The sequence below is a fragment of the Humulus lupulus genome, chromosome 8 (genome assembly GCF_963169125.1).
Source record: "Humulus lupulus chromosome 8, drHumLupu1.1, whole genome shotgun sequence".
Taxonomy (NCBI): Eukaryota; Viridiplantae; Streptophyta; class Magnoliopsida; order Rosales; family Cannabaceae; genus Humulus; species Humulus lupulus.
This window is the reverse complement of record NC_084800.1, coordinates 14,170,602-14,191,474: the sequence shown is the minus strand read 5'-3', so window position 1 is coordinate 14,191,474 and position 20,873 is coordinate 14,170,602. Positions and strand designations below refer to the sequence as shown.

The 20,873-nt window shown below is 35.6% G+C and overlaps 2 protein-coding genes across 2 annotated transcripts; both read left to right on the top strand.

Moving 5' to 3' along the window:
* The first annotated feature begins 6,347 nt into the window (after positions 1–6,347).
* LOC133794696 (farnesyl pyrophosphate synthase 1) lies at positions 6,348–10,385 on the top strand. The gene is made up of 12 exons (XM_062232072.1): positions 6,348–6,627; positions 7,610–7,634; positions 7,768–7,880; positions 7,980–8,066; positions 8,167–8,283; positions 8,370–8,455; positions 8,886–8,937; positions 9,270–9,365; positions 9,543–9,587; positions 9,688–9,777; positions 9,852–9,923; positions 10,062–10,385. Exons 1-12 carry the CDS (start codon positions 6,517–6,519, stop codon positions 10,188–10,190), a joined length of 1,023 nt encoding a protein of 340 aa, XP_062088056.1. The 5' UTR covers positions 6,348–6,516; the 3' UTR covers positions 10,191–10,385.
* A 3,292-nt stretch (positions 10,386–13,677) lies between these two features.
* LOC133794695 (C2 and GRAM domain-containing protein At1g03370) lies at positions 13,678–19,607 on the top strand. Its single transcript, XM_062232071.1, has 9 exons — positions 13,678–14,547; positions 14,971–16,221; positions 16,348–16,530; positions 16,712–16,995; positions 17,114–17,230; positions 17,351–17,613; positions 17,703–17,871; positions 18,071–18,343; positions 18,499–19,607. The coding sequence occupies exons 1-9, from the start codon at positions 14,199–14,201 to the stop codon at positions 18,688–18,690; spliced, it is 3,081 nt and encodes a 1,026-aa protein (XP_062088055.1). The 5' UTR covers positions 13,678–14,198; the 3' UTR covers positions 18,691–19,607.
* Positions 19,608–20,873: the final 1,266 nt, after the last annotated feature.

Sequence of the window (20,873 nt, the reverse complement as noted above, 5' to 3'; positions counted from 1 at the left end):
TCAAAGGTTAAAATCCTTCTACTCCACTAGTCAGTATTATTGCTCTATACTGGATATTTGATTACCAGGCCTTTTTTTACAATCGAGAATCCAACCCTTATTAAGTCCCAGGGTCTCCATATTTATAAGAGAAGGCACCTGAGAGTTGGTAAGAAGGTCATCCTGTGACCCTCTTATCTATCACATCAACTCTGTGACATTCATGATTAATTCCTAAACCTGACACATTAGTGTGGTCAAATCGATAGGTAAGGAGATAATGGGCCGCACGGCCTAACCCAGTCGTGGGTGTCTGAATACGCACGTTCCTGCTGCATGTCCGAGAAGTCAGGGGGATATCAGACATGTGATGTCTGATATATGCACGTTTACCTTGCGTGTGTTGACTTCACAAAGGGTCATAGCCTCCATATCCAGCTCGCACCACGAGCTGCATACTTGACTCGACCTTCGGCCTTCAGAATCCCTGCCCCAGTCTTGGGAAATGAAGGCGAGCCCTTGGGGTTTCCTCAAGCTAGGTAGGTACGACCTAATGATAGAAGCTCCGGTCTGCGGTGACGTCCACGAGATAACTATGATTAGGCCGCAGCTCGGCTCGCTAATCAACCCGTGGGAGAAACAGGGCGTACAACTCTGATTTTGGGCAACTGACATGGAGTCAAAATATGCTTGACGTGGGTGAATGCGTTGAAAAGAACGTGATGACGAAAATAATAAGAACACAATATTTTATAGTGGTTCGGCCCCAGGATTTGGTAATAACCTACGTCCACTTAGATTGTTATTGATGTAAGATCCAAAGGAGTGATCAAAGAACTTGGGTTCAATGAGTTTCACCAACCTCTGAAGAACAATACAATATGACTAATTTTGATAACTCTGATCTCAAGTGATCTAGAAGTCAGAAAAGAAAAAAAGGATCCTCTTCCCTGAGCCCTCTTCTTCTATTTATAAGCTCAGGGAAGATTTACATTGATTTGTTACAGATATTATTTCCTAAATAATCGGATACTCAGGAAATCATGGGAGATAATTTCGGATTCCATTATAACTGCCTAATATTTCCTTCGCGTATTATGTGCATATGACCAGGCTGGTCGTATAGAGAAACCGATCGCATGATACTGAATATCTTCCTGGTCGATAGCCGAGCATAGATTATGCCAGATGTCAGCCACGTGTAATTAATGCCTGCCAAGTCATTTACTTCTTAATTTTTGGGATAACAACTTTCATCACACCAAAGGCTCCACTCTCTCAGCCTCGTGCATACATTGCTGAACATGATATTGATCATGATCCTCAAGCTTACACAACTTCTATAGTTCCTGATTTTGGAGATGACTCCATTTGGTATGCTGATACTGGGGCTACGAATCATGTGGCATTTGGAATGGACAATTTGGATACTGCTCAATCTTATTTTGGTACTGACTCTCTAGCAGTGGGGAATGGTAAGAAACTCTTGATATCTCACATTGGTCAAGCTACTCTTCCTTCCTCTTCCAAGAATCCATTATTTTAAAATTCTGTTTTACATGTCCCTGCCATTACTAAAAATCTTGTTAGTATTTCCAAATTGACTAAGGATAATGATGTTGTTATCCAATAAATTAGCATTTGTGACGTGGCGAATAATCTCTTGACACGTGCCTGACACCTGGAGCGTCTGCTAGAGTATCGACCAGGAGACACACCAGAAGCAGGACAGACCTGTTTTTACCACGACCAGACTGGTCGGTGGTTCCGCTGGCAAAGCAACATTTATGGAAAGATCTTATGTATCCCGAATTTATTTCATGCAATCTTCTGAATATCCCATGATTCAGGGGATAATATTTGTAACAATATTGGGCAACCCTCCATGAGCCTATAAAAAGCAAGAGATGGCTCATGGGAAGGGACCTTTTTGGCAGCCCAGAAAACCATAGAAATATAGAAATTATCTGTGAAAACTAGTATTGTTTATGAGGAGTGTTGAAACTCATTGAGCCCAAGCTCTCTGATCACACTTTTGTTCCCATATCAATATCATTCTAAGTGGATGTAGGTCATTACCAGATTCTGGGGCCAAACCACTATAAATTACTGTGTTTTCTTTACTTTTGTCATTACGTTATTATCTATACATATTCGTCTATATCATTCATATTTTGACTCCGTGTCAGTTGGCTAAATCGAGGGTCAACAGATGTGTTTCTTGAATTTCATAAATCATGATGTTTTGTCAAGGACAAGCAAACAGGGAGTGTCTTGCTCAAAGGGAGAGTTAAAAATGTACTCTACATGCTTGGTGATGAATTCAAAAGCTGCTCAAACAATAGTCTGCAATGCCATTTAGCCACCACTTCGGACCACTCTTCTTTTACTCAACTTTCTAGTACAAAATGTTGTCCTCTTACATGTAATACCGATTATGTATTTCCCTCTTGTACTCCACATTTAATCAATAAAGATTATGTTTCTCAGCTCAATATTAACTCTTCTCCTGAAACCTTTACTACTACTATTTCAACTGATATTAATGTGTGACATTGCAAACTTGGTCATCCCTCATCTAGAGTTCTAAGTAAAATTTTACATAAAATTCCACATTCAGGGTCTCTCAAATCACTTGTTCTTTGTGAAGCATGTCAAAAAGGGAAGAGTCATAAACTGCCCTTTTCCTTATCATCTAGTCGAGCAAATCAACACTTAGAACTTATTCATACTGATCTTTGGGGACCTGCTCATATTACTTCTAAGGATGGGTATAAATACTATGTGCACTTTATCGATGATTATAGTAGATTTACTTGGATTTTTCCACTAACACTTAAGTCTCAGGCATTTGAAGTGTTCATTAGATTCAAGAGCTTAGTTGAAAAGCAATTTAATTTACCCATCAAGTGTATCCAGTTAGATTGGGGCGGAGAATACATAATTTTTTAGAGATATTTAAGGGATCAAGGTATTCGTTTTCAACATCCTTGTCCACATACTCATGAGAAAAATGGCAGGGCTGAGCGCAAACACACGCATATCACAGAAACTGGCTTGACATTGCTTGCAAAATCTGGTCTTGACATGTCTTATTGGTGGCATGCTTTTCAATGTGCTGTATATTCTATCAACAGATTGCCTACTCCAGTCCTTGATGATATTAGTCCCTATGAGTGTCTCTTTGGTGAAGCACCATATTACAACTTCTTGAAAACATTTGGATGCATTTGTTACCCTCATTTGACACTGTATAATACTCACAAGCTCAACTTCAGATCTGAACCGTGTATCTTTTTGGGCTACTCTCCTATGCATAAGGGCCATTTGTGTGAAAATAAAGCAGGAAGAATTTTTATTGCTAGAAATGTTATCTTCAATGAGACTCAATTTTCAGTACCATCTTCATCAACTGATACTCAGGTAACCGATTATGCTTCTAGCATTTTTCCTTCTGCTCAATTTTCTACTGCTCCTCTTTCACATACTCATAATGTCTCTTCTGTTATGCCAACAACCCGAGTTGCTACTCCTCCGATTGTTCTTGCACAATCTGCATCTCCCCTTGTTCCTGCACCATCATCTGTACCTACTGTGGTGTCACCTGAACTGCCTTCAACTCAGCATCCTTCTCATTCTCCAGATGTTCCTGCTGTCTCCTCTATACCACCACCTGCTTCTCCACCTAGAGTTCACAAGATGGTTACGCGGTCTTAACTTGGTATTTACAAACCAAAAGCATATCTTGCTACTAACCATCCTCTTCAAGAAGTTTTTTTGCCCACTGAACCCTATTCTACTCGAGCTGCCTTGAAAAATTCTAAATGGGTTGCTTCCATGCAAGAGGAGTTTGATGCTCTTATCAATCAAGGTACATGGACTTTGGTTCCTTATGATCCCAGCATGCATCTTATAGGTAACAAATGGGTGTTTAGAGTTAAACTCAAAGCAGATGGCACATTGGAGAAGTTCAAATCGAGGCTTGTGGCTAAAGGGTATCTTCAAGAACTGGGCATAGATTATGAAGAAACTTCCAGTCCTGTTGTGAAGCCAGCAACTGTCCGAACAGTTCTTACTCTAGCTGTCTCTTCTCAGTGGGATGTCAAGCAATTAGATGTCACCAATGCTTTCCTAAATGGCACCTTAAATGAAGTTGTATATATGCAACAACCCCAATGATTTGTTGATCAAGACAGACTGAGCTATGTATGTAAATTGAATAAAGCATTGTATGGTCTTAAACAAGCACCACAGGCTTGGAATGAGAAGCTGAAGACCACATTAATTAACTGGGGTTTCACTGCATCCAGGTCTGATACGTCACTTTATGTCTATGGTTCTAGTTCTACACTAGTACTTTTACTAGTTTATGTAGATAATATTCTTGTTACAGGGCCTTGTTAAATTTAAAAACAATATTATGAGCATTAAATCCATAAATCAGATTCAAAACAACATTACATGCTCATACAACAATCCAAGAACACATTTTATTTAGAGCATTGAATTGAATATATATAGATGAAACAAACCTGACATTGAGTCTCCAATGTTCATCCTTGAATCTCTCACGATCTACACAAAACAATATTAGAAAAGCAATGCAAGAGAGAACTTATGGAGAGCAACCCTTACCAAAACCACCTGCTTATCTTTTACCCAACAACATATATGTTCTATATATATGTCTCGTATGCCTTCTTACCCTAAGGGGTATATTGGGCCTATTGGGCTTATATTATCAGATATGGTGCACTATGGTTTAATGGGCCAACCTATAGTCTTTAGGGTGCTACCATGTGTCTCAATTGCAATTAGATTAATATTAACCATCTCATTATGGTCTTTAACTATTCGTAGGCACTCTAAAAAATGATTGTGATAATGGAATTATGTTTGTAATTATATTAGTCCATATAAAATTCTAACAGACCTAACACAACTCTTATTGGAAAGCTCATTTCTGATTTTAATGCCAGTTTTCAGCTCAAAGATCTTGGCTCCTTACACTATTTTCTTGGTGTTGAAGTTCATCGTAATTCAGTAGGAATGTATCTTTCTCAGACCAGGTATATTACTGACCTATTGGTTAAGCTACATCTTGAGGGAGCTAAACCTTGTCCTAGTCCCACTAGTTCCTCTCATAAATTGTCTCTCACATCTGGTGCACCATTTGATGATGTTACTCTGTATAGAAGTACTTTGGGGGCTCTTCAATATCTAACATTGACACGCCCTGATGTTGCTTTCATAGTGAACAAACTCAGTCAATTTGTTCATGCTCCAACAGTCACTCATTGGGAAGCTTGCAAGCGATTACTTAGATATTTAAAGGGTACCATTTCTGAGGGTTTATTACTTAAACCAGCAACTGTTCTAAGTCTCCATGGATATTCTGATGCAGATTGGGCAAGTTGCTCTGATGATAGAAGGTCCACTAGTGGTTATGCTATGTTTCTAGGTAGTAACTTAATTTCGTGGTTTGCTAAGAAACAACAAGTTGTAGCACGAAGCAGTACTGATAGTGAATTTCGTGCTTTAGCTAATGCGGCTACTGAGATTAAATGGCTGGTTTCTCTTCTTTCTGAGATTCATGTTGTTCTGCCTGAGCCTCCAATTCTTTGGGTTGAGAATCAAGAAGCTGCTGCTTTAGCTGCCAACCCAGTCTTCCATGCTAGATGCAAACACATTGAGATAGATTTGCACTTTGTTAGAGATCAATTGCTTGCAAAAGAGTTGTTTGTGCGCTATGTACCTTCCTTGGACCAAGCTGCTGATATTCTCACCAAATCTCCCTATCGATCGTTTTGTTTATCTAAAATCCAAACTCAATGTGGTTCATTTCCCTTTTCGTTTGAGGAGGGATAATAATACAGATGATATATTAGGTGATAGTAAATTCAGTTAGCTGTAATTTTTTTGTTGTAACAGTTTGTCTTTTTTGTAACAGAATACTCCTTGATTCAGTTTTATATTTTCTCTGTATATAAATAAAACTAACTCCTCAGTTTCAAACTAAGGTTTTTCCAAACGTTTCCTATCATTCTTTTCTAAAGTTTGCTAAGTAGCTTCTTGCTAAACAAAGATCTTTACTCTCTAATCAAGTTATTTATTATTTTAATTATCTTTTTGGTCAGTTGAGCTAATTTGGCACGAACCTCTTTCTAGAATAACGTCTAAAAGAAGAATTAAATTAGGGAGGATAAGAACTAACCAATAAGATTAGAACCAATTTAAGAAATTTATGCTTACAGCGTTACAGTGACCTTTTCCAATAAAATAACCGCGCAAAAGAGCCAAAATTCTGCATATTTATTCGAACAAACAATAGAATAATCTGCACAGATGGGATCCAGATGAAAATACCAAAATATTCTTCAAGATTAACTCTAATGGCAAGGTTTGTAATTAACGCGGAAAGTGGACCCATTTACGAATGGGAATCGAGTTTAAATCTGAAACTCGCTCACTTCCTTCCCTCTCATATATACACACTCGGCTTACTTATTCTCTGTTTTATATTTTGAGCTCTCTACCATGGCGGATCTAAAGGCGAAATTCTTGAATGTGTACTCGGTTTTGAAATCAGAGCTCCTTCAAGATCCAGCTTTCGAATTCACTGATATTTCCCGTCAATGGGTGGATCGGGTACCTTATAGCTTATCTTCTACCTTTACTTTCTATTTATAAGCTTTTCTTAGCTGATCAGATTATGCCATTGCTGATTTTTTTTCTTTCTCACAATGAGAAGAAGAGGTTCTGATATAGTTCAATTAAGTTATAATTAGCAGTGGATTAAAGAGTTTAAGTATTTCATATCGGTTTCAAAGTTTTGTGAGGAGTTAGAATTGTTATGCTTTCGCGTTGTATGCTTTTGTTTATTTGTTGATAATTGTAAAAATTGGAAACTGAAGAACTATCTATAGAAGAGAATTATAGATATAAGGCATGAGGAGCGCTGTTAGAATTTTGAGCAGCATTTAGTAACAATTATATATATAAAATTATATTATATCGATGCAAAGTAGTAAGGGCATTCAAATATTTTGTAACGAATAAAATGATTATTCCTGGAATCGTAGAAATTTTATATTATGTAAACAGAGCATAATGAATAAAACTTTAGTCGCCGACTCGCTGTCATGATCGTACAGTTGAGTCTTGGCTTTATAATTTTATGAACATTTGCTTATCACTGCTGATGGGTTGAAACTTGTCTCATATCTCATGCAAGAAAGTCGTGCGTTCAAAATGGAACCATCTAATAGTGCAGAGCCACCGTACCTACATGTTCCTGCAAAGAAAAGAATTTAAGAGACTGGCTTACTATATAATTTTATAATGCTTCCAAAGAAGAAATTGTTGTGCATTTTCTTCGAAAAAAAATAGATGCTTGATGTGAGCACTGAGGGAGAATTTATTTATTTATTTTTGGAAATCAGGGGCTCTGTTATTGGAAGTGAGCTTAAATATCAAAGTACAACTTAAGAGTTTTATTCATTTATTAATTATTTTTATGCCTAATTTCAATGCGTATGTTGGTTTTTGTGTGCAATTAGTACATGTGAGCATATGGATTTTATCAGTTTTACCCATGGTTTCCTGATTGTCTAATCTACTTTGGCTGCAGATGACAGACTACAATGTTCCCGGAGGTAGGGATTGTGCAAGTTTTTAAATTAAATTGGTTGAGAAAAAATGATCTCCAAAAGTGGGTGAAAATGAGTGAAACATGTTGTTTAAAACTATTTTACTGATGCGGCTCTTGGGTCATACTTTATGTTGCAGGGAAATTAAACCGAGGCCTATCCGTTATCGACAGCTACAAGTTGTTGAAAGGAGAAGAGTTGACTGAAGAGGAAATCTTTCTAGCCAGTGCTCTTGGTTGGTGCATTGAATGGGTATGTTAAGATTGAGAATAATTACCACTCCTATCTTGGTTGGTTGAGCCTGGAATTTTATGAATGAAGCTGATAACTTTGTGACGACAACGTTTGCAGCTGCAAGCATACTTTCTGGTTCTTGATGACATTATGGACAATTCACACACGCGGAGGGGCCAGCCTTGCTGGTATAAAGTTCCCAAGGTTTGTGCCTGAAGTGAATATGTATAAACTAGTTAAAGAAAAAAAAAATCGCAGTTTTCATGTGGCTAAAGCAATTGACTTGTGAAATTTTATCCTCAAGGTTGGATTGATTGCAGCAAATGATGGGGTTTTACTTCGAAACCATATTTTCAGGATTCTTAAGAATCACTTCAAGGACAAGCCATACTACGTTGATCTGCTTGATTTGTTCAATGAGGTTATTCATTTACGTACATTTTGCCTAGTTCTGTTTTTTTCTTTCTCTTCTTCATTTGCTTAATCGAATCAATACCTCTTGTATAGGTGGAGTTCCAAACCGCTTCGGGACAAATGCTAGACTTGATTTCAAGTGAAGGAGAAAATGATCTATCCAAATTCTCATTGTCACTGTGAGTGATCAACTGCATAAGATTTCTGCACATAAAATAGTGACTAAAGGATCTTGCTTCTTCATAAACGAGTAATGCATTAAAATATTTGCATTTCAACCAAATGCATATGTTTGGAGGAGAAGAGCTATCAAACACTTTGTTTTCACTGTTGTTTATTCTCACGTCTCAACTTTTGACATGTAGAATAAAATAATGATTTATGATTTATAAAAAAAATGAGAGATATTTTTATTAGATGAGAGAGTGAAAAATAGTTAAAAATAGAGTGCTGTTGTTGGCACTCTCATATTTGTAGATATAGATAGACATGAAATCAAACGTGTTTGACACATGCCATTTTTACATTATACTCTGTAAAATTCTGTTCAATGTTCTCTTTGAGATTTCAAGTGTTTGCTAATATTACCTTTGTTTGGATCTCTTGCAGTCACCGCCGCATTGTTCAATACAAAACTGCCTATTATTCATTTTACCTTTCCGTGAGTATTTAATTTATCCAGCAAGTACTTGCACCCGATAATTTTTTTTTAAACATTCAATATCAGTCCATTTTTGCCCCTAATTTGCACGCCTTTTGCCACCCTCATGTACTTGCACCTAAAATATTGTGCTAGCCTCATTCATTCAAAGGAATTTTATGTCTTGATTTTGTAATCTTTGTTTTGACAATTTTGAGCCTTTCTTTAATGATAACATTTATTTGGAGGAGTTTATCCCCTTGAAGTATCTTGTTACAAGACCTTCGGATCCTTCATGAAATGGTTGTGAAAATCACTGACTCATTTCTTATGCATCCCGCATATCTACTCAGGTTGCATGTGCATTGCTTATGTCAGGGGAGAATCTAGAAGATCATGTTGATGTAAAGAACATTCTTGTTCAGATGGGCATCTACTTTCAAGTACAGGTAAGTTTTCTGATAAGCATGGATAATTTAGTAATTTTTGCATTTGTGAAACATCTGGTTTAGCAAAACTGTCTTGTACTTAAAAAACGATTTTATGGTGTGGCATCAATGATTCACGCGTGTTTATCTTGTGTACTGGTTAGTCATTGACTATAATCTGTCTTCTCTTTCTAATAGGACGACTATTTGGATTGTTTTGTTGATCCTAAGATCCTCGGTAAGGTAAGCAGCTAATGATGTATAATTCTCCACCAATAATCGAAATAAGTCTATTATATGTTTGTTTAATTGAGTTACAAATATAAGTTCTTTCTCCTTTCAGATAGGAACAGACATTGAAGATTTCAAGTGTTCTTGGTTGGTTGTTAAGGCATTGGAGCTCAGCGATGAGGAACAAAAGAAAATATTAAATGTGAGACTGGCTCTTTCTTAATCACACGGTCACTTATTAAAACCATTTTGCTTACTTTTGATGTTTGGTTCCAGGAGAACTATGGCAAGACAGACCCAGAAAAGGTTGCGAAAGTAAAAGCCCTCTACAAGGAGCTTGATCTTGAGGTGCATTATCAAACTCTAAACTTCCTATGAAGCTTAATAAGAAGAACGATACTTCTCTCTATACTATAGGGAGTATAATCTTAATAGATTTATATACCATCTGCGGATATTAATAAGTATATATCCCCTACTTTGCAGGGTGAATTTGCAGACTACGAGAGCAAGAGCTACGAGAAGCTGATCACATCTATTGGAGCTCACCCCAGCAAAGCTGTTCAAGCAGTGTTGAAGTCTTTCTTGGGTAAGATATACAAAAGGCAGAAATAAATTAAATATCAAATTCAAAGAACGGGGAAGGAAGGAGCAGAGATCGGTCTGTGTCTAGTTTTTTTTGGCCATTATATCCCAATTTGTGGTCATTTTCTTCCCCTGATTTGACTATCTGCATTTTATTTACCTAGGACTTTGCTTGGATTTGATTTTAACCAATGAATAAATAAACGACATCGGTAATTCTTACTCCACCGCACTACATGCTAACTTGGGTATAAGATATTTTAAAGCACATCATGATGTCAAATTCATGTTGGTGTAGTGTAGTTGACCAACTGGCTTCCCCAAGTTGGCCTGGTTCTTAAATGATTATATTAATATATATAACATAGACGGAACAGCTACCTATATTCTGACAAGGTAATTAATACCGGTTACCAGTACAAAGTACAATCTAATCGTGAAAGTGGTTGTTCCTTATCTGCTTTTTCTTTTCATTAATTATAATGAGTATTTAAGAACTTACAAAATATAGTATCAATATAGTAAAAAACAACCGGACCAAACCAATTTATACGTGCGCGAAACCCAAAGAAAATTCAATTTTGATAAACACTCCTTTTATTATAAGCTCCATTTGACATTGAATTTGGTCAGTATTTTAGTTTATCCTAATCCACCTCAAGTAATGAATATATAAAGGGTATAATTCGGGTTGCGGATGGCATAGGGATAGATAGAGTGCACGCGACGGAGGCTCGAAAAGTCAATTCAAAAGAAGGTTCTCGGTAATTAGGTAAATTAGTCCAAATTTGGATTCGATAGCCTTAAATATCAGTCAACTCAAGATGTTGACTGTCTTAGAGCACTCCCATCCGGTGCTCTACTTCAATCTTTAAAATACCTTCCAAAAACATACATTTTTCTATTTTACCTCTAAGTTTTACATTTTACCATACATCAGATTCTCTATTTTTTTCTCTATACCATTTAAATATTATATTTTCAAATATTTTTTATTCATTTCAAATATTTTTTATAACTATTAATAATATCTTTATATATTTTAATATTATAATATTGAGTTAAAGGGTGAATAGTGTATATTAGATATAACTTTGTACTGTAGCTTTATCTAAAAATATTTGTAAAATACATCATCCAATGGAGACCCATTTTTCTTAGTTTTAACTATTTTTTACATATTTGGTTAATATAACTCACCCAATGTGAGTGCTCTTACACCTATGCTTTGATACCGACTACCATTTTGGAAAAACAAATATATATAGATAATCATTTGTTACTTTTTTTTTATTTAAATAAAGATTTGTTATCTTATTTTTCAATAATTTATATATTTAGTTCCACATATAATGAGTAAAATTTTCTCAATATAATTAAATTATTATTAATTAAATATAATTAAATTTAAAGTTAAATTTGAAACTTATATAATTGAGAATAATTTGGTTATATTGATAAAATTTCACTTATCAAATTTGAGTCTAGGACACTAAATATGTACGATTTTAAATTACAGAGTACAAAATAAGCATTATTAAAAATATAGAATACCATGTCTATATTTTGATAAAACACATGGTAAAAATAAGTACTTAAAAAATGACATCTTTACAAATATGAAAATGAAAAGTGACAGTCCCTTTTCAGTCCAGTTAAAAACAAAAAGAACAAACATATTTGGCGGTATGATGAGTCATTTGTGAAAAATATTTTATTCTTGTGTACGTTGTGTTTTTTCGAAGTATCAAATTAGTATTATTTTTTTCTTTCAATAATGCTCATATAATATCTTGTATTTTAAAATCATACATATTTGGTACCTAGACTCAGATTTGATAAATAATTTTTTTCCAAAATTACCAAACTACTATCAGTTATATGTAATTAAATAATTAAATTTGAATTTGAAACTCATATAATTGAAAGTAGTTTGATTAAATCGGTAAAATTTTATTAATTAAATTTGAGTGAAAAGTAAAAAAAAATTAATAAAGTGTAAAAAATATGGTATTCTTAAAAAAAATTTACCCAGGCCCATTTTCGGCATGAAGCCCATTTTTTGACCAATCTCACCCGAAACCCGACCAAACCCGAAATCACCCCAAAACTTGAAAATTTCAAACCGGATTCGGTACCCCTTTCCTCCACCCAAAATCCGTAAAACTCGAGCCCAATGCACTTAAAACTCGAAAACCCAACCTGTGTGCACCTCTACTATAAACACAAAGTGTCAAAATGATATTTTACAAAAATACATAGAAAGACACAATTGGTTACCTACCCTTGTATAAATGAATATAATGAAAGTTATATGAGTAAATATGAGTACCCATAATTCTTAAAGACACAATTTTGTTGGATATTATATAAAAATGCAACCAATATGATATGATATTGCAAAATAATAGTGAAATGTATCTTTCTTAGGGATAATAAAATTTTTGTATATTAAAAAAAACTTGGGTCTCTTATTTGAGGATCCAAGTCCAATATTTCAATTGTATTAACTGATTTTCTTATAAAGAAAGAAAAAACATTAATTGGTTTTCTTTTAGTTTTTTTGGTTAAAACTCTATTGAATAAACGTTGTCTTTCTTTTCAACACTCTGTAACTGTCTATAAAAGTAATATATTGGTTGTCCAACAGCTGCGTTAGGCTAATACGTGTGTGTTCATATGCAAAAAAAAATTGTGGAAATTTGACAAGGAATAATGAAACATGTTTTCATTTTTAAGGATAGAACTTTTTATCTAACAAATCGAAACAAAAGTAATTATACATGTGGATACAATTAACTTTACTCTATAAAAATAAAAAAAAACAGAACCAAAAAGAACTTAAGTATGCAACAAAATGTTTATACATCATAAATATATATTAATTTTCTGATATAATTGTGTGCTAGTCAAATTAAAGTATGGCGTACTATAGAATAGAAGATAGAATTCGACTTTAAGTTAATAAAAATAATCACTCCGTTGAGCTTTATTAGAAAAATACATAATAGAAATTTTCTTTTGGATTGATAAACCATCTTGTCAAATACGTCATGCCATCTTTAATTTATTAATTGTTTTGTTCATTTGGATTTAATCATCGAAACTTGTTCTATTTTTCTATTTCTAATAGTAAATGGGTGAGTATTAACATCAAAAACGAATTCTTCCTCTAAAATTTTGCACAAATAATAACACATGCCTAAAAAAGTATTAATCAATAATATTTAAGTATTATTTAGAATTAGATCGTGCCTTGATTGGTGGTTAGGCCATTGGCCACCTTACTAAGAATTGAATGGCCTCTCATTAGGGGTTTGGGTTGATCCTTAACAAAACGAGACAAAGTCTGGTACCCCTTTAAACTAATCACCCGCTCACCATTTTTTAAAAAAATCAATCAAAATAAATGGATATAGAAACTTTAATATTAAAATATAAAGTTGAGATTTTTAATGCTTTAGTTAAGTAAAGTCAAAAAGTCCAATAACATACGCGCTATGGCTGATTACTTAATGAAAAAGAGAGAAAGTGGGAAGGTTGAACTTAAAAGCTAATTTACTTTCTTCATCCCTCTCGCTCTCTCTGCTACAGCTTCGTAAATTTGAATGTTGATATTCTCTTTATAGGATTTTGCGAACTCTTTCATAGTGTTATGTATCTGGGTTTGTCTTTCTGGGCTCTGTTTTCCATTTGTCAATCATTGTTTTCGTATTTTTTTTACCAAGTTTTCCTCTTTGGTCAATGTTCATTCAGCTGTGTCCAGCTTCTGAACTTTTCATCTGGGTCATTTTTATTTTAATCGAAATGCAAGATTAACTCATCTTTAAATAATTAATTTATTTTTGTCTCCTGTAAAATCAGATCATAGATTCTTGCCGCATTACGTGGAAATTTCATTATATCTTTCTATAATGTCAATTCTTGCCTTTTCTTCTGAATTTATATGATTTTGGAGAATCCCATTTGATAAGAAGTCGTAACATTTGAAAAGGAAAACAAAGTTTTGATTTTGATTTTGAGAACAAAAGAACAAAAATGAAGCTTTTGGTTCGTATTATCGAGGCTAGAAATCTGCCAGCAATGGATCTCAATGGACTGAGTGATCCGTACGTGAAATTGCAGCTGGGAAAGCAGAGGTCTAAAACCAAAGTGGTGAAGAAGAACTTAAACCCTTTTTGGGGAGAAGAGTTCAGCTTCAGGGTTGAGGATCTCCATGAGGAGTTACTTGTCTCTGTTCTGGATGAAGATAAGTACTTCAACGATGACTTTGTTGGGCAAGTCAAGGTCCCTGTTTCCAAAGTTTTCGATGCAGATAGCAAGTCCCTTGAGACTGCTTGGTACCCTCTTCAACCCAAAAACAAGAAATCCAAGATCAAGGATTGTGGTATGTCATTTTCTTATATAAACATTTGAACTTTTTGGGGTCGATTTTCTTGTATGTTAGGTTTTTTTGGTAGGTACTTTGATTTTCTTTGTTTCTTTTATTTATTTAAGTAGTTACATAAATTGTTTTTGTTGGATCAATAGGGGATATCTTCTTCTGTTTATTGATTTGATTTTAAAATGCGCCAATATCCTGGTTTAAACTGCTGTCTCAAGAATATCAACCCCTTTCGAAATTTGATTATTTTTGCCAAACGACATTCACTATTTTTGTTTGAGTTGAGAATGTTAAATAGCAGTGTTGGAGTAGTACTGGTGGAAATATCTGTTTTTGTTAAATTGTATGAAATGATGGCAAATGGTCTGTAGTATAATTATTCATTGTGTTGATATTTCCTTCCTTTCTGTTCTTTTTTCCTTATAGGTAAAATTCTTATTTCTTTGTCCTTCTCTCTAAACAATCCATATGGGGATTTGAATAGTAATGGTAGTTCTCCACTCTTGAGAAAGGATACTGATTTAGGAGCCGAATCACCTTCAAGGTCTTTCAGTGGTACATCAAACTCTTCTTCTCCTCCTAGGCAAGACGAATTCGCATCTTCTAAGGAAGAGAAGTCCTGTTCGCAGAAAACATTAGCCGGTCGAATTGCCCAGATTTTTAATAAAAATACAGATTCAGCTACATCTACCTCTACCTCTAGCAAATACAATGACTTATTGGAGATACCTGAAACGGTTGAGCCTGAGGTTTGCAATAACAAGTCTGAGGATGAGTTTTCTTCTGGTAATTTTGAAGAACTTATGAAAATGATGGAATCAAAAGATGAAGGAAATGACATCCCTTGCAATTTACCAGGAGGAGTGATTCTTGATCAATTGTATGTCATTACACCACCAGACCTAAACTCTTTGCTATTCTCAACGGATTCAAGCTTTCCCAAATCATTAGCTGATTTGCAGGGAAGTACGGAATTTCAACTAGGATCCTGGAAAATTGATAATGGCAGTGAGTGCTTGAAGAGAGTTATCACTTACATCAAGGCTGCAACTAAATTACTCAAGGCTGTTAAAGCCACCGAGGAGCAGACGTATCTCAAAGCTGATGGGAAGGTCTTTGCAGTTTTAGCCAGTGTAAGCATTCCTGATGTTATGTATGGGAGCACTTTTAAGACAGAAGTCCTCTACTGTATCACACCTGGGCCAGAGCTTTCATCTGGTGAACAAACTTCACATTTAGTGATATCCTGGCGAACAAATTTTATTCAGAGTACCATGATGAGAGGAATGATAGAAAATGGAACCAGGCAGGGCCTGAAGGAAAGCTTTGAGCAGTATGCAACTTTGTTGTCTCAAAATGTTAAGCCTGTCGAGTTAAAGGACCTTGGATCCAACAAGGAACAAGTTTTGGCATCACTGCAGGCGGAAATCCAGTCAGATTGGAAGCTGGCACTACAGTATTTTGCCAATTTCACTGTTTTCTCCTCAATATTTTTGGGGTTGTATATTCTTGTTCACATCTGGCTGGCCAAACCAAGTCCTATTCAGGGGCTGGAGTTTGTGGGGCTTGACTTACCAGATTCTATTGGTGAATTTGTTGTGTGTGGTGTGCTGGTTCTTCAAGGTGAACGGTTATTGGGATTGATTTCACGCTTCATGCATGCCAGACGACAAAAAGGTAATGCCTTAATCTGGGGGAATATCATGGGTGTCATATCCCTATTGTATTATAAATTTTGAAACATTGATTTCATATTCATTAAAATAACATGCATGATTTACAGTATTTTGTCTTCAATAATAGGCAGTGATCATGGCGTGAAAGCACAAGGAGATGGGTGGTTGCTTACTGTTGCTTTGATTGAAGGAAGTAACTTAGCAGCTGTCGATGCAACTGGATCCTCTGATCCGTATGTGGTGTTTAGTTGCAATGGGAGAACTAGAACTAGTTCAATCAAGTTCCAGAAATGTAATCCTCAATGGAATGGTAATTATTACTTTTTGACTCTGATCAGTTCAGTCTTTTCCTTTGTAGTCATTTTACTGTTACATAGATAAAAAATCTTTCAAAAGATCGGTGGAGATGTACATCTCTTCCTAGTTCTTAGTCCATTACTGATTCCACATCTGATTCACAGTTTTTGATAAAACCACATCGCTCTTTGCAGAAATATTTGAATTTGATGCAATGGATGATCCTCCTTCTGTGCTGGATGTGGAAGTGTATGATTTTGATGGACCTTTTGATGATGCAACATCTCTGGGGCATGCTGAAATCAATTTTGTTAAATCAAACATATCAGATTTAGCTGATTTGTGGGTCCCTCTTCAAGGAAAGTTAGCTCAGCCTTGTCAGTCTAAGCTTCATTTGAGAATTTTCTTGGACAATACAAGGGGTGGTAATGTTGTTAAAGATTATTTAAGTAAGATGGAGAAGGAGGTGGGGAAGAAGGTAAATAAAACTCTTAAACTTTCTAAATTATTTCCTTTTTTTTTCTTCTTCTACTAAATGGCTTCTTGCATTCCTTTCATATATCTCTATTCATGACTTGTAATAAAAATTATTGCAGATAAATGTTCGTTCTCCTCAAACTAACTCAGCATTCCAAAAACTTTTTGCACTTCCACCAGAGGAGTTTCTTATCAACGACTTTACTTGTCACTTAAAGAGAAAGATGCCCCTGCAGGTGCTTTATTGTAGCTACATTGTGTTGAGAATTTTAAATATACTATATTTGGGTCACAAATGTATCTGAAATGTGCTTTCAATATTTATATCTCACAAACTCGCATTTGTTCCTTTTCAGGGTCGTCTATTTCTCTCACCAAGAATAATTGGATTTCATGCAAATTTATTTGGACACAAGACTAAGTTCTTTTTTCTCTGGGAGGACATAGAAGACATTCAAGTTGTTCCTCCTACTTTATCTTCCATGGGCAGTCCAACTATGATCATGACTCTTTGGCAAGGCAGGGGTATGGACGCAAAGCTTGGTGCGAAGACACAGGATCGGGAAGGCAGGCTGAAGTTCCATTTCCAGTCCTTTGTATCTTTCAATGTAGCTAATAGGTAGATCTTTCTGGCATCAACTAATAGCATGCTTTTATGTCATGAGCCCTTCTCCAAAATTTCCTAACACATTTATTGGTGCTGAATAGGACAATAATGGCACTGTGGAAGGCTAGATCCTTGAGTCCTGAGCAGAAGGTGCAAATTGTTGAAGAAGAATCTGAAGCCAAAAGCCTCCAGAGTGAAGAAAGCGGGTCATTTTTGGGCCTTGATGATGTCAGCATGTCTGAGGTTTATTCTTCTGTTCTTTCAGTACCTGTAAGTTTTATTCTTTCTTCTGTCTTATCTCTTCCTTTCTGCATCCACGGTTGCAAACCTATCTGCCTTATTATCTTTTCTACTTTTCTGTCTGTTCTCTGGGTTAGGAAATATATTTTACTGTAAATTATTTATTTATTATATCTTCTTGAGGTGCAATTCTTCTCCTAACATACATTTCTTGTGTTGGTTAATTCAGACAAGCTTCTATATGAAGCTGTTTGAGGGTGGTGAGCTGGACCGTAAAGTTATGGAGAAAGCTGGTTGTCAAAACTATTCGCACACTCCATGGGAGTCAGAGAAAGGTGATGTCTATGAAAGGCAAACTTATTACAAATTTGACAAGCGTATTTCCCGTTACAGAGGAGAGACAAGAAGTACTCAGCAAAGAAGCCCCCTTTCTGATAGAAATGGATGGATTATTGAAGAGGTCATGACTCTCCATGGAGTTCCTCTTGGTGACTATTTCAATGTATGAACACCGTAACGTTTTCTTCTCCATTCTTGTTTAAATTTCCCGTTTCGCAACTCTCTTTTCTTTTTTGTCAGTTGGCTATGATCTAGATAACCCTTGTAGTCAATGTGAAATCTTTTGGAATGCTGATTAGTGATATTTTATTTTTGCAGCTTCACATAAGATACCAAGTAGAGGATTTGCCTTCAAAATCAAAGCAATGTCAGCTAAAAGTATATTTTGGAATTGCCTGGCTCAAAAGCACTAGGAATCAGAAAAAGATTACAAAGAATATCATTCAGAATCTGAATGATCGCTTGAAAGTGATTGTTAGTGAAGTTGAGAAGGAGTTTGCAATGAAATAGTCAATGGAAGTGGTTCAAATAGGATCATTAGCTTACTTGGTATCCAGCGGACTCGGGTTTGAATGTCCTGTAATTGAGCATCGGGATCCATCCAAGTATGCCCTAATAGCCTTGCATACAGAAGCAGTGTGGCAACATTATTTTTTGGACAACCACTACTCCTTCAACACAGGTAGGTAGTCAAAAGTTGATAACGCACTGAAGAGAATTTTGAAACCAGCTGCTCTTAGTTTCTTGTCAAAATCAAAATCCAAAGGAAGAACTCAATGGAATCATAAAGGGTGCTGAGTTTCCGTTGACATGAACTCATTGGATGTTGTTATTCACAGTATGTGTCAGATATAACATGTGACTTGATTTTAAGACTGCACTAATTCAAGGTCATGGGGGATGGATGGCTTTGCTAATTTCTGTGATCACCAGACACAAGGCAGTCTGTGGACAGTGTATCATTACCTCATCGTGAGAAATTTCTCTCCTGTTGCTTGCAAACTCATGAAACACACATATTCAGGTGTAATATTCCTTCTAAGCACCAATGAAACACAACAGTAGGCAGTAGTGCTTTCTGATGAGTACTAGGCATGCAGCTGTGGCTTTGGATTAATTAAAAGATCTCTAGTGCCTCAACTCAAGGGAGGCCTTCTCTGAGGCCCTATAGATTGCAGCAATGTGGTGCTCATATCTGGGAACTTAACACAGCTCATCTGAATCTTAATGTGTTAAATATGCAATGTAGTCATATCAATTATAGAGTTAGAACATTACTATTATTTAGGCAATGAGCTATAATGTGTACATTTCTCATAGTCAGGTATTTTATTAATTAATTTTTTCTTTATTTTGAAAAGCAATAAGAGGAATTCTGTGTGTAAACTCAGTAAAGTTTAATTCATCACAAAATCTTTAATTTTTAATTTTTTTGGGAAAAATCCTTGGAGTATTTGAGTGAGGTGCGAGTAGTAATTGTTGGATAATTACAAACGACAACTTTCTAGATACATGCAAAACGACAATAAATTGAAAATCTGCTTCATCCTGGAATGGAAAACTGGGTTCGAGCACAAATTGGTTGCTCCAATATTATCATAATAAATCACAGAGAAGAAGGGAGATTAACACCAAGTTCAGTCAAGAGTGAACAATTCCAATGAATCTCAGCAGCTGTAGTGGCAACAAACAGATATTTAGCTTTTGTAGACGATTGAGCAACCGTCTTTTGCTTCTTGGAATTCCAGGAAATAGGATTACGACTAATGTAAACAATATAAGCACTAGTAGATGTGAAATCATTTTTGTTTCCAGCCCAATCACAATCTGAACAAGCATGTAAAGTGATGAAATGGTGAGGAAAAAATTGTTTCTTACTGTATATTTTATTTTCTGATATATTGTACAACCTAGGACTAGAGGTATATATAGGAAATACATAAGTAATTACATTAAATACAAGAATAGGTACCGATTCCTATTCCCAGGAATCCCAAAGATCAAAACATTAAAACCTATTTTCTTCTAACTGTCAATACTCCCCCTCAAGCTGGACTATAGATATTGATGAGTCCAAGCTTGTTTACAAGAAAATCAAATGTTTGTTCAGATAGTCCCTTTGTGAGAATATCAGCAAGCTGTTGATTAGTATGCACATATCTAATGCTGATAACTCCTCTGTCAATTTTTTCTTTGATGAAGTGACGGTCAACTTCCACGTGTTTGGTTCTGTCATGATGTATAGGGTTATGTGCAATGCTGATAGTAGATTGGTTATCACAGTAAAGCTGAATAGGGGCTTCATATTTAATCTTCAATTCTTCTAGTAGACGTTTGATCCATATAGCTTCACACACTCCATGAGCCATGGCTCTATATTCTGCTTCTGTACTGCATCTTGCAACCACAGTTTGCTTTTTTACTTCGCCATGTGGTTACATTTCCCCATACCATTGTGCAATATCCAGATGTATACTTTCTATCATCAATTGAACCAGCCCAGTCTGCATCTGTGAACACTTCAACTTTTCTCTCAGTTGTCTTCCTGAAAAAAAGACCCTTTCCTGGAGTTTGCTTGAGATATCTCAGAATTCGATACACTGCATTGAGATGTCCTTGACACGGATCATGCATGTATTGACTGACTAGACTCACTGCAAAAGCAATGTCGGGTCTAGTATGTGAGAGGTAGA